Source organism: Miniopterus schreibersii (assembly GCF_964146895.1).
Source record: "Miniopterus schreibersii genome assembly, chromosome: 16".
NCBI lineage: Eukaryota > Metazoa > Chordata > Mammalia > Chiroptera > Miniopteridae > Miniopterus > Miniopterus schreibersii.
The window spans coordinates 7183544-7196481 of record NC_138116.1 but is presented as its reverse complement, the minus strand read 5'-3'; the positions used below and the strand labels follow the sequence as shown (position 1 = coordinate 7196481).

Here is a 12938-nt window from a genome sequence, read left to right as displayed (position 1 = left end):
AGATGCACACACACAGAGATGTGCACACATACAGAGGCACACATGCACACACACATTAGAGGGAAGACAGTGCTTACAGGGATGAAACACAGGAGGTCGGGAAACATCTAAGAGCTAGTATTTCATTTTTATGGGCCAGGATTAATATCCTGCAGGCTAAACTGTGTTTTCTGTTTCTTTCCCCCCATTTCCCATCATATCAATTATTTGTTTACATTTGGGGAGAGTATCAAACACAGTCCTTCAGTGACTCTCCAACATCCAAGTCACCCCACTTGGCGAGACCCACAGGTCCTTCCTGGCCCGGCCTGCGCACTCCTCCATCCTGCCCTCCTCGCCTCCCCAGCCTGGCGCTGCTTCCCCCGCACACCACCCAGTGCCCCCAGCATGCTGCGAGCTCTCGGCTGCCGTGGCTCGGCTGGTGTTCGTCCCTCTGCCTGGAATGTACCACTCTCCTTCCTCCCTCCTCTGCACCCCCCTGCTCCCCGCCACCTCCTGTGTGCCACTTTATGGTGCTGTCCATGATGCCCCTCAACTCTCACCCTAGATGTAGACCTGCCCTCCCTCTAGTCTCCATTACCTTGAAAATATCTCCATTCTAGTCATGACCAATTGTGCAATAAATGGTCCATTTTTGTGCCTATATCCACTATTAGATTTTATGTTCCATGAGGTCATAGACTGGATCTTATTCACCATGGTATCCCTAGTATGTAGGATTGTATCTGGTTCAATCCATACTGGATGGATGGGTGTGTGGATGGATGGGTGTGTGGGTGGATGGGTGGATGGATGGATGGATGGATGGATGGATGGATGGATGGATGGATGTGTGGATGGATGGATGTGTGGGTGGATGGATGGATGGATGTGTGGGTGGATGGATGGATGGATGGATGGATGGATGTGTGGGTGGATGGATGGATGGATGTGTGGGTGGATGGATGGATGGATGGATGGATGGATGGATGTGTGGGTGGATGGATGGATGGATGTGTGGGTGGATGGATGGATGGATGGATGGATGGATGGATGTGTGGGTGGATGGATGGGTGGATGTGTAGGTGTGTGGATGGATGGATGGAAGGATAGATGACAAAGTATTAGGTGAAGGTAGAGGGGAACATAAGACAATAGATTCAAAATATTAACCAGGTGGAAGGGAGAGTTGCGAGTGGGGGCATGTTCAATCAGCCCCAGGTCCACAGTGATGACCAGACTCAGGAGCAGATAGTCAAGGGGGTGATTCTGTACCCATGAAGGTTGCATCTGGGGTTCGTTAAGACTATCCTGCTACAGTGAGGGCTCAGAGAGCAGGACACGATTGTGCTTTGGCATTTTGCAGTCAGCCCATCTGCAGATGCACTGAGTTGTAACGTCTTTTGTGAAAGAAAGCCAAAGAAACTTAATCCGAAAACCAGCATCCTAGAGGTAATAATTAGAAAAAAACGATTAAGGATTTAGAAACAAGAGTGTCCCTACTGGGAGCTTTAGGTTAGCACCAGTTATCGAACTCTCCTCGCTGATGCGTTGGACAGAAACCTGACATTTTCTCCAAGTGCGCAACTCAAAAACAGTGCATCGTCGTTGTCTTATGAGTTTAAGCCAGGTCTCTGAGTTGTGGTTTCTGAAAGCTCCGTTCACCTCTCTGTTTCTCTTGCTCTTCTCAAAAGATCCATCTGAAGCAGTTTGTGTGCTGGGCAGATTTTTAGAAAAACAAAACTCTTCAGCCTAGAACATCTGCTCTATGTGTGATCGCTGATACTCCAACTTTTCTAGCAAGTTGTAGCATTCAAACTGACGACCCTGAGGCATATTTTGGCACATGAAGTAGATCAACACTCAATAAATGTTACGATACATGTCTCTAGTGCCCCATTCAAGGACCTTAAAGTGCTCCACTCACTTCGGGATGCTCGTGTAGAGAGTTGTAGCTAAGCGTTACCATCTACCAGGCCCAGGCGGATATGCGAATGTGCGTGCGCCCACGGGACAAACAGGGCCACCAGGTGACTGCTGGGGAGCTGGGGAGCGCATCCTGGCACATAAAAATTATACTCAGAAAATGTCAAAAACACAAGAATGCTTTTTCAGGGGCCCCACGTACAGGGAACTGCCCAGACTCCCACCTGTTTCAGATTAAATGTGTTTATTATCTCTGCATGTCTCTCCCCAGCTCAGCATAATCAGTTAGAAAACATCTCCTGTGATTTTAACTGAAAGCATGTTTTCATAAGTTTAACGGGCTGTTTGCTTTCCCAACCAGGCAGACACTTCTCCCCTCGCGCGGACTCTGGAATGCGCTTTGCTGGAGCCACGGGAGGGTGTTTGTGGGCCCCGCTCCTTCAACACACCTTTTCCGTTCCCTTCCGTCTCAGGTCCTATGCGGGGTGTCAGGCGCAGGCACCTATGAGTAGCAAATACATAAGTGAAGTAATTGTAGTTTATGAAGGGAAATAAACAAGGGAGACGGACTAACTGTCAAGGACCCCCTTTTGGGTTGGGTGGTCAGGAAAGGATCTTTGCGCAAAAGAATTAGGAGCTAAGACCATTCAGAGAGAAAGTGGGAGGTGAATATTCCAGGCAGAGGAAAGGGCAGTTGTAAAGGCTTTGGGGCGGTCAAGGGTTTGTAATAACTGAGGAAGAGAAAAGAAGCCAGCATGGTGAGAAGAGGGAGGGAGAGAGAGAGAGAGCGCTCCAGCGCTGATGGGGCTGGAGAGAGGCCAGAGCCAGGTCGGGCAGGGCCCTGCAGGAAATGTTCAGGACTTTAGATCTTTTTCTCAAAGCAATGGGAAGCCGGGAGAAAACTCGAGGGCTGGATTTGCATTTTGTGAGGGTTAGGCTGGCTAATCTATGAAGAGCACATTGGAGGGCGCGGGGGGGGGGGGGGGGGGGGCAGGTGGAGGCTGCTGCTCCATCCAGGTGAGAGGTGCTGGCGGCTTGCCCTTGCCCTTGCCCTTGCCCCCTTGCCCCCTTGCCCCCTTGCCCCCTTGCCCCCTTGCCCGGGCACTATCGGCATCGGGGTGGCATTACTGGAGATGGAGGGAGGAGGGTGGGGTCCAGGGATTTCTGAGGCAGGCTCCGCAGGGCCTGCTGATGCGCCCGCTAGAGGGGACAAGGGAAAGGAAGACCCGAGAGACCTGCTGGGGTTTGACCTGAGCGATAGGGTGGATGATGGTGCTACTTACAGAGGGGGGGCTCCGGGGGGAGGCACGGCTGTTGTGTGGGAAGGTGGGAAACCAGAGCCCGCTTGGAATTTGTCAATCGGGGACACGGCCCCTGAGCCCAGTGCAGAAACAAAGACGTCCCGTCCCCGGGCGATACGGAATAGGCTCACTTTTAACTTATTGTTTGAACTTTAGATCGTGATAGAAACATTTGGAGGAACATGAGATGGAGCTAGAGACAAGCTGGGAATGAGAGATGACTCAAGGGCTGGCAAAGAGCCAAGCAAATGACATCGCCTATGGAAACACGTAACCATGGGTTTCTCTCCTTCGCAATGTCTGGTCCAGCCAGACTTGAGTCCTACATGGGAACAAAATTGCCATGAGTTACGGGTGCAGGGAGTCTGAGAGCCGCTCGTGATGACAGGGATGGAGGAAAGTTCTGGAAAGGACAAGAATTACGACGCAGAGAGAGAAGGCGGCACTTGGGACTCGCAAGGCGTGCCTTGGGGGTGATGCCATCTGCTTATTTATCACTGTCCTTTGCGTTTCAGCCAGGGGAACCCATTTTTTAAAAAGCCACTCTAGAAATGACACTTTTCTGTAAATCAGATATGAAAAAAACATGAACCGAGACGCCTCTTAGCCTGTGCCCAGCCGCGCCGCTGCTAGTCCCCTCTCAGCACTTGCTGCTATTTTCCTGCAGCCGCCCGGGCCCCCGAGCATGCTCCTCTCTTTACTTTGCTTATCTCTCTCTCTGTTTGGTGTTCTACCGGTGTCCAGGGTGCTTTTAGGAAGCATAATATTTGGGTGGTGGGTGAACAGCTTGCGATGCAAAATGCATTATCTCGAGGTTGTCACCGGTAACTGACTTGGAAGGATAGATGGTCCCGTGGGCTTCTGGTCTGAGTGCCTAGAATCTCAGGGCTGCACAGGGGAAGAGGTCGACTTTGGGTAGAAAAGGCTGACGTTTTGCAGCTTGAGCTGAGACCTTGGCTCTGCTATTTGTTGTTGTTGTTGTTGTTGTTTTCTATTTTATGGCTTTGGGCCTGGGACTTGCCGTCTGGGAACCCGGTGACTTCATCTGAAAGTGTGGGTCGTGGTGAGATGTAAACTGCACGGCCGCTGTGGGGATGAAGGGATATGACGTGTGAATCCTTAGCATGACCTCTCTACGCTATGGCAAGGGCGTGCACCTTTTTAAAAACTGGTTTCCTTGTCCACGTTATTAAATCCTGGTGACAGATTGGCCCAAGCCTCTCACCCACAAAGAGTGTGCTGCTGACACTCAGAGCTTGTCCCAGGTCACACAGAGGAAAAGGGAGATGAGCTGATGACCTGACATTGTCATATGGCTTCAGGGGTTGCTTACTTGGGAGACCGTCCAGGGAGTGAAACGGGACAGCCTGGGACGGCGTTCCGGTTGCGCGGTGGTGACGGGACCCTGCCCTTTCCTCCTACCTGGTAGCCTTTGCCCGTTACAAAGCCAGGACTCACCCCTCCTCTCCTTCCTCTCTGTGGGACCAGACCCCGCGTCGGGCTCCAGGCTGCTCCGGAGCCAGCGTTGCTATGCCCTGGAGGGGGCTGCAGGCGGGTTCCTGGGTCTCTCCCCAGGCCTAGAGGAGGGACCTTAGCTTGCCTGCCCTGCAGGTCCCCCGCTCCATGTTCTGCCGCGTGTGGCGGGTAGGAAAGGGTTTGCTTGGCCTGGTGAGTGAGCAGTGAAATGAGTAGTGTCCCTGCTCACACATGGGTTCCCGGATTGGGAAGCAGGTGCCATCTGATCGGCTGCTCGGTCCACCGACTGGGCCCCTAAGGAGGCAGCGTGCACCCGCCCGCATCCCGCATCCGTGGGCAGCGAGCCGCCTGGCCTCCAGGACGCCCGCCGGGGTTGGCCTCCGTGCGGCCTTACGGGTGGCGAAACCTACCGTGGGAAGTGAAGGCGGCTGGTATTGTGAGAGGCCATCCGGTCGTCTCTCCGCATGCTCCCAGGGCTGTCCCCTCAGCAGTCCACTGTGTGCAGGTGTCTCCAGAAGAGCCTTGGATGGTGACGGCCTTAGGGCCACACGAACTGCATTCAACACTGGTGGTCACGCGCCTGTGGGCTCTTCCACGGTGAGCCCAGGGGCTCTCCTTCGATGGGCCCTGGGGAGTAAAATGCAGGAAATGCTGGAGAACACCCAGACACAAAATCTATGGACAAATAGGTGAAATAAGGAATTAAGACTTTATAGTTTTTCCCCACTGAAAACCAGTTTTGTTTTTTTTTGTCCCTGATGTCCACAATATTAGCTTGACTGGCACCACCAGCTGTTAAATCACACTGACTGAACAATATGGGGAAAATCGGATCATGATAAACCAGGTTGACATTTTTTCTAATTTCTATCATGATTTCTCCTTTGACTTATGAATGATTTAGAACCATTTTTAGTTTCCAAATATACAAAAGTATTTTGGGCTATTTTTTGGGGGAGGGGAGTTAAGTTCTCATTTTATTGTATTTGGGGTCAAAGAATATAGTCTGTATGTTTTATCAATTCTTTGGTATTTATTGAGATGTCCTTTATGGCCTAGCATGTGCTCTTTTTTTGAAATGTTTCCTGAAAACTTGAAAAGAATGCAGATTATTTAAGAGCTGAGATAAAATTCTAAATCTGTGGATTTTATAAAGTGTCTTAATCATGCTGCTCAAATATCGAACATCATTATTAATTATTTGGCCACTTGATCAATCAATCTGTAACAGATGCATGTTAAAAAAACACTTTAAGAAATTTAATTTTTCATAATTTGATTGGCTCTTACTTTATATGAAATTATTGCTTTTGTAGGTCAATCAAATATTGACAATTTCCTAAGATTCAACCTAAGATTTTGAGGCTTTGTTGCTGATATTTGTTGTCTCTAGTTTCATATGCCTTTCTGGTATATTTGTGATAACCTTCCATGTCTCTAAGTAATATTATTTCCTTTAAAGACTGTTCTATTTGACATTTATGTGATTAGAACATCTTAATTTTGATCAGTATTTTTCTAATAAGCTATGTATCTTCATTCCAACTAAGATCTATTTGGAACTAATGTCTGCCATATTATTTTTTCTATTTATTATACTTTTTCTTTGCTGCCCCCTTCCCCACTATTCCTTTAGTGAAATAAATTTTCTTTAATATACTTATTCTTTCTCTCTACACTTTTGGGAGTTAAATATTCTATTTCTGTGATAGTCCTACCAAGAGACTCAACTCTGATGACGTCATTTCCCCCCCAGGTAAGCGCACCTGAGCTCCGGGTATGTTCTAGAATGTGTATGTGAGAGACACAGAGAGACCCTTAAACTAAAATTTCTCTTCTCCTTAAAAATATCTATTTGTAGAAGACGACCAACATGGGAATTTAGGGGGAACACAACCATTCAGTCAATAGTACTGATGTTCATAAAAACAGTAGAGCACAATATAGAAAATATGAGCTTACAAGTGTATGCCAACCAAGTATAATTAGCTGGTGAAATTATTTTAGAAACAGCAACCCTGGAACCTTAGGGGAAAATATGCCGGGCATGCTTTTTCTAGGCAGGTCGGCACTACTTGTAAAGCTGTTCAAGGGAATGGTTTAATTCTTTAAGATAAAATTTTCCAGGTTTTTTTTTGGGGGGGTCACTCCAAAACATTGCCAAGTTGTATAATCTGATGATTCTTGGGATAGTCAAATATAGGAAGGGAAGCCTGCTGATGTCCCCAGTCCATTAAGGTGACACTGTAGGAAGAAGTTAATAAGAACTTTCATATGAAATGATATCTTCTGAAATTTATGTAAAAATAGTGAGTAGAAATGGTTATGGGGAAGACAGTCTATCAGCAGAAAGGTTCTTTTTCCACCTAATCACCAATTAACGTAGCTTGGAGGGAAGCCAGCACGGTCTCCTCTAAGCTTCCTTTGTCACTGCACATCTCCCTCTGAGAGGGACACACGGTGACTTTCTGAGGCGGGGACAGTCCAGCTGGGTCTCCACATTCCACACAATGGTTTCTCCATTGATACTGGTGGGAGCGAGGAGATCAAAAAGTGCACCGTCATCCCAGCTAAAATATATCCCATGTAGAGCTGTCTTCCCTTCCAAGGATAGTAGGTAACCACCAACATAGTCTGGAAAGAACTGTAGAGCAAGAGACTGACCCATGTGCCCAGACAGGACAGGTCACCTTGCACAGTGGACTGGGTGGACACCCACAGCCCCACACTCCAAACTGGGCTTCCAGGAGTCCAGAGCAGGACTTTGCTGGGCCCCTCACCGTGGAGAACGTGCACTTTGAGGCCCATTCCAGGCTGCTTTCTGGGATTTTCTTCTCTGGGTACTAATCACTGGGTCAACCAGAGACACAACCAGCAGTCTGTTCTCTCACCGGTGATCTTGTGGTTCGTTTCTCCCACCTTACCCATTCATTCTTCCCCCTCGACACACTCTTGGAATTACTGTCTTTTTCTCTTCGTGTTTATGCTGATTACATATTTGTCGGTCTTGTCTCCCATGCACCCTCTTTGAAGGGTGGGGATGGGCCTCTTCTCCACTATCTATTATCTAGAGTGTCTGCTTACAGGCCTCCATGCCCTCAGGGGTACAGTGAGTGCGGGTTTTCAACCGCCCAATTCCTCCGCACGCCCTCTCTGCTCCTCGGGGAGCGAGTCTCACCGAACCCTCCGCCCAGGTCAGTGCCTCACAGGTGATAAGCTCCTCCCAAGACCAAAGCACAGGGCCGGGCTCCTGAAATGACTGAGCCGCAGTCTGCGCCTTCTGGGGCCCTTCTGGCCAGAGGAGGCATCAGTGCAGCAGTTTTCAGCCTTGCTCTTCGCACGCTCTGGTGGGTCCAATTAGCTGTGAAATGTGTCATCAGTAATTTGTTACTAATAATAAAGGACCGAAAGGGATGACTTATTTTTTAAAAATGAATTTGAGTGAGTTTAGAGTTATTTTTACCATCACCCTTCAAAATGTGTGTAGCATTATTTATGAATATGAAGCTGTAGTTTTCAACTTTTTTCTTCTGATGCACACGCCCCCTCCCCCCCCATGGGTGTGTATACGGAGGGAGTGGGTGCCTCATCTCAGAGGACAGACTTCGCCCTTGAGCTGTGACTTCTTCCTGAGTCCCCAGGCTGCTGTCCTTCCCCATCAGAGTTTGGATGAGTGAGGCCTCCACAAGTGCACGAGCCAATTCCTTCAAATCAATCAGTCTCTCTCGTGTGTGTGTGTGTGTGTGTATGTGTGTGTGTGTGTGCGCACACGCGCACTCACACATCCCATTGGTTCTGTTTCTCTGCAGAACCCTGACTAACACAATGGTGTTTTTTCCATTGGTTTTTAGAGAGAGTAGAAAGGAGGGGAGAGGAGGAGAGAGAGAGACGCACCGATCGGTTGCCTCCTGCACGTGCCCTGACTGGGGCCTGCAAGGAACTTGCAACCCAGGTACCTGCCCTTGACCGGGAATTGAACCCACGGCGCTTCGGTCTGCAGGCCGACGCTCTAACCACTGAGCCACACCAGCCAGGGCCCACTTCAGTCTTAAGAGCACTATTTGAGGTCACGCAGCTACTCATGGGCAGAGGCAGTTCTTAAATCCCAGTCTGCCTGACTTCAAATCCCATATTCTGCTCATCAAATTACACATCTTGGGGCTCAGGGGAGGGCTTTTGAAAAACTAAAACCCGAATCATGGACTTCCCGAGGCTCCCTGCCTCCGTGGGCTGTGCAGCGCACCCCCAGCTGGCCTTCGAGGCCGAGAGAGCACAGCCTCGGGCCCTTGCCGGCTCGGGGTGGCTGGAACCGGCGTCAGCGTCAGTGGAAGGAGAGGCGACGTGTTTTTCCACCCCGGGTGCCTGGAAGTTCAGCTGGGGAGTCCATTAGCCCGCCAAGAGCCTGCGGAGGAGCAGCTGCTTTTCCATCCCCCTCAGCCTTTCCTGGCAGCAGCCTCCCCCATATTCCCGCCCCCTCCGTCTAAGTGTGGGGCTTAGAAAGCACAGGGGAGAAGGAAGTGAAGCAGGGACCGTGATAGCGAGTTCAAGGACAGGTGACACAGCTTCCCTATCACCTTCCCCGTTTAGGACCAAGGGCCAGAAGGCCTGAGATAGGGAGCTGATTTTCTCATGACTCCTTTCTGCCTTTTGGCAGCTTGAGTTGCGGGACCGCAGAGCCGGAGCAGGTTTTTCCGATGGCTTTGGGCAGCAGAGGGAGTCCCCGGTGTCATGTGCTTGAGCTCTCATTTCAGCGAGGGCCAGCTGCTCAGCAGCCACCGCTGAGGAATGGGGGGTGCCAGCTGGCGTGGGGGGAGCCTCGGCACCCTCCACCCTGGCTGGCTTTGTGCTCCTTTAGACACTGGGAGGAAAAAGGGAGGGAGGGGAGAGTAATTGTTTTTAATGGTTTTCGTTCTAAGGAATCTATTGTGTAAGTGTAAATAAATGAGAATGGTCTTTCCAATATTCAGAATACGAAACGTGATGTCTCCCAGGGAGTGTTAAACATTAAACCCTGCCAATGTGGTATCTTGACCACACGCCCGTTTCAAATCCCTGCCGGAGTGTGTCTCTTCTGTAACCGGTTCTTTGCCTTCAGAAGCCACGTGTAAAAGCCCAGACATTCGTCACAGGGGAAGCAAGTGGCGATCAGTCGTATCTAGCACGTTAACTGTAAGTGGGCTAAATGTCCTAATTTTAAAAATAATTACAAATCGAAAAGCCAACGATAAGCTGAGACAAGAGACATATTTAAAACAGAGTGACTCTCCCTGGCCAGGGGACTCGGTGGGAGCACCGTCCCGTACACCAAAAGGTTGTGGGTTCAATTCCGGGTCAGGGCACATACCTAGGTTGTGGGTTTGATTCCCTGTTGGGGCGTGTAGGGGAGGCAACTGATCAATGTTTCTCTCTCTCTAAACATATCCTTGTGTGAGGATTGAAAAATCAAAGTGACGCGTAGAGGCTGAACATAGAGAACGGGAAAAGGCAGGCCAGGCAAATATAAGTTAAAAGGAAGTAGGAGTCCTCATCTCAGTGTCAGGCCACGTTAAAGCCAAGGCAAAGAGCATTAAACGAAACAAAGAAGGCCATTTTACAGTTGTAAAGAGAACCACATTTAAGGGCTCATGAACATGTCCCATGGTCCATGGGGCCTGGAAGATAAATTTTCTTTTTGCTTTCATTTTTTATCCAGTACTTTAGTGAATTAAAAAATAATAATTTATTGACTTAAAAATCAGGTGGTTTCAAATTTTAAAAATTCCATATTTGCAGTTTCTCTTGTCAAATCAGAAAATCTGGGATTACCTGGCTCAAAGTTTTATGTAGCATCGATCATCTAAGCAGTGGGCCAAATCCAGCCCACCCCCCACCCCGAGGAATCCGTACCAAAGAAACTTAAGCCAAGACACATAACAATCAAACTCCGGAAAAGGAAAGACAGAGGAAAAATTCTTGAAAGCGGCAAGAAAGACGTAACAACACCTTGACTCGAATTTCTCCCTGGAAACAGCGGAGGCCAGAGGAAAGGGTGTAATCGTTCCATGAGCTGAAAGAACAGAGCTTCAACACGCCTGTGCCGTTCAAATGTTTGGAGCTTGTGGTCAAGGACACGGCCTGATGACAGGGTAGGGTCTTGACCACCAGCAGGGTTCACAGGGGGGTTGCCGAGCAGGCACAGCCGGAGCCCGATGCGCCAGCGCTGTGGGTAGCTGGCGCCCCGGGCTCGGGGTGAGTCAGGCCCTGGGTGGGAAACACCCAGGCGGCCGGGGTGCTGTGCCCTGGGCGGCAGCCGCTTGTCTCCCTGGAGCAACCTGGGACAGTGAGCACTGGCCTCCTTTCCGCTGCAGACAGAAACAGCACGAATTGGCCAGCCAACCTTCAGCCACAATGGCACCCCTTCTTCTATCATCCCCGGGGTGCTCCTGGTCACTGGGGGCTTCAGGAGACTGCCCAAGTGGCCACTGGCTCAGGGCACGCTAAGTCCTATCAAAGAGATGGGACTTCCGAGAAAGGACGCATCCCCAAAGTGGCCTTTGTGATGGCAAGCTTGGGCACATTGGGGACGCAGGGCAGTGTCCTTTGTCCACATCTTCTGCTTCCTCTTGGGCGTTGCTGAGTCACTGGGCGAGTTAAGAAGCCTGTGGGGCGGGTCCTGAGGCGGGGAAGCCTCTGGAGTAGAGCACGAGCGCCACCTGGAGTTGCGTGCGAGTCCCGTAGGCCCCACGGGGCTGATTCGCAGTTGAATGGGGCTGGTTTTCCAAGGACAGGCAGAACAGTAAGGCCTGGATCTCCTCTGTGACACCCTGAACTATTTTTAGCATAAGGGAGTGTTTCAGGGTTCTCCAGAGAAACTGAACCGATAGGATATATATGCACACCACCAAGAGATTGCGTTTAAGGAATTGGCTACTGTGTAGCGGCAAATTCAGGCAGAAGGTGATGTTAGCATCTTGAGGCAAAATTTCTCCATCTCCAGGAAACCTCAGTGTTTGCTCTTAAGGCCTTGAACTGGTTGGGTGAGATACACCATCCAATCAGCTGGTTGTGTCCTGGTCAAATTCCTATGCTGACGTCCAAGCCCCGTACATCACAATGCTGACTGTATTTGGAGATTAGACCTTTAAAGAGGTGATTAAATTAAAATGAGGTTATTAGTGTGGGTCCTAATTTAATATGACTGGTGTCCTTATGAATAGAGATTAGGAGACACATAAAGGAAAGACCATGTAAAGACACCTACAAGTTAAGGGAAAAAGTCTCAGAACAAACTCACCCCCCCCCCCATACCTTGATCTTGGATTTCTAACCTTCAGAATTATGAGCAAATACATTTCTGTGAAGCCTCCCAGCCAGTGGAACTTTGCTACGGTAGCCCAGCAAGTCAATAAACCAGATATTTCAGTATTTCCTAAACATTAACTGATGAGAATTTTAGTGATTTGATGTTTAAAATTGTCTTAGGTTTCCATGATGATGACATTTAATAGGTTTGATTTTGCAAGTGTAGCGGACAAAGGCTCATTCTCCTTGAATCTATGGCCTTCAAGCTTTTCAAACTGCCTGTAGTTACAAATGTGTTTAAATTATCACGAATACGCACACACCCACAGATGTAATGGAAATGAAAGTTCCCTGAAACAGTGCTTTCCTGTGCTAAAGACTGGTGGTGGTGGCAATCCGAAGGAGAGTGCTTATGGTCACGATGCCTGTAATTTGAGCCGATGCTACGGTGTAAACAGGGCTTGGTTCAGGTCTGTATGGCTCGTAGGGCTTCCCTTTGGTGTCAGTTACTAAGATACTTCTGTCTTAGACCATTCAGGTTGCTATAACAGAATACCATGGACTGGGCAGCTTATAAACAATAGAAATTTATTTCTCACAGCTCTGGAGGCTGGGAAATCCAAGACTAAGGCATCAGCCCACCCGGATTCAGCCCATCCAGCATCTGGAGAAGGCCCTCCTCCAAGTTCATAGATGGCCATCTTCTTGCTGTGTCCTCATATGGCAGAAGGGGCGAGGGGTCTTTCTGGGGTCTCTCTCATAAGGGCACTAATTCCATTCATGAGGGCTCCACCCTCATGACCTAATCACCTCTGAAGACACCCCCCCCCCACTAATCCCATCATATGAGGGGTTAGGATTTAACAAATGAATTTTGGGGGCAGGGAACGCGAATATTCAATCTATGGCAAGTACAGAATAGACCACTTGACTTTATTAAAATAGAAAGGTGAAATATAACAAATGCCATCATTA

General features: G+C 49.2%; 1 protein-coding gene across 1 annotated transcript in view; it reads right to left on the bottom strand.

The window, feature by feature from the left end:
- LOC308569004 (uncharacterized protein) overlaps window positions 1-12938 on the bottom strand; it is a 28433-nt gene that overhangs the window by 13203 nt on the left and 2292 nt on the right. Inside the window, exon 2 of the mRNA XM_081162368.1 lies at window positions 5093-5309. Coding sequence (XP_081018494.1) covers window positions 5093-5148 — 56 coding nt within the window. The 5' untranslated portion in view covers window positions 5149-5309. The remainder of the gene's footprint in view (window positions 1-5092; window positions 5310-12938) is intronic.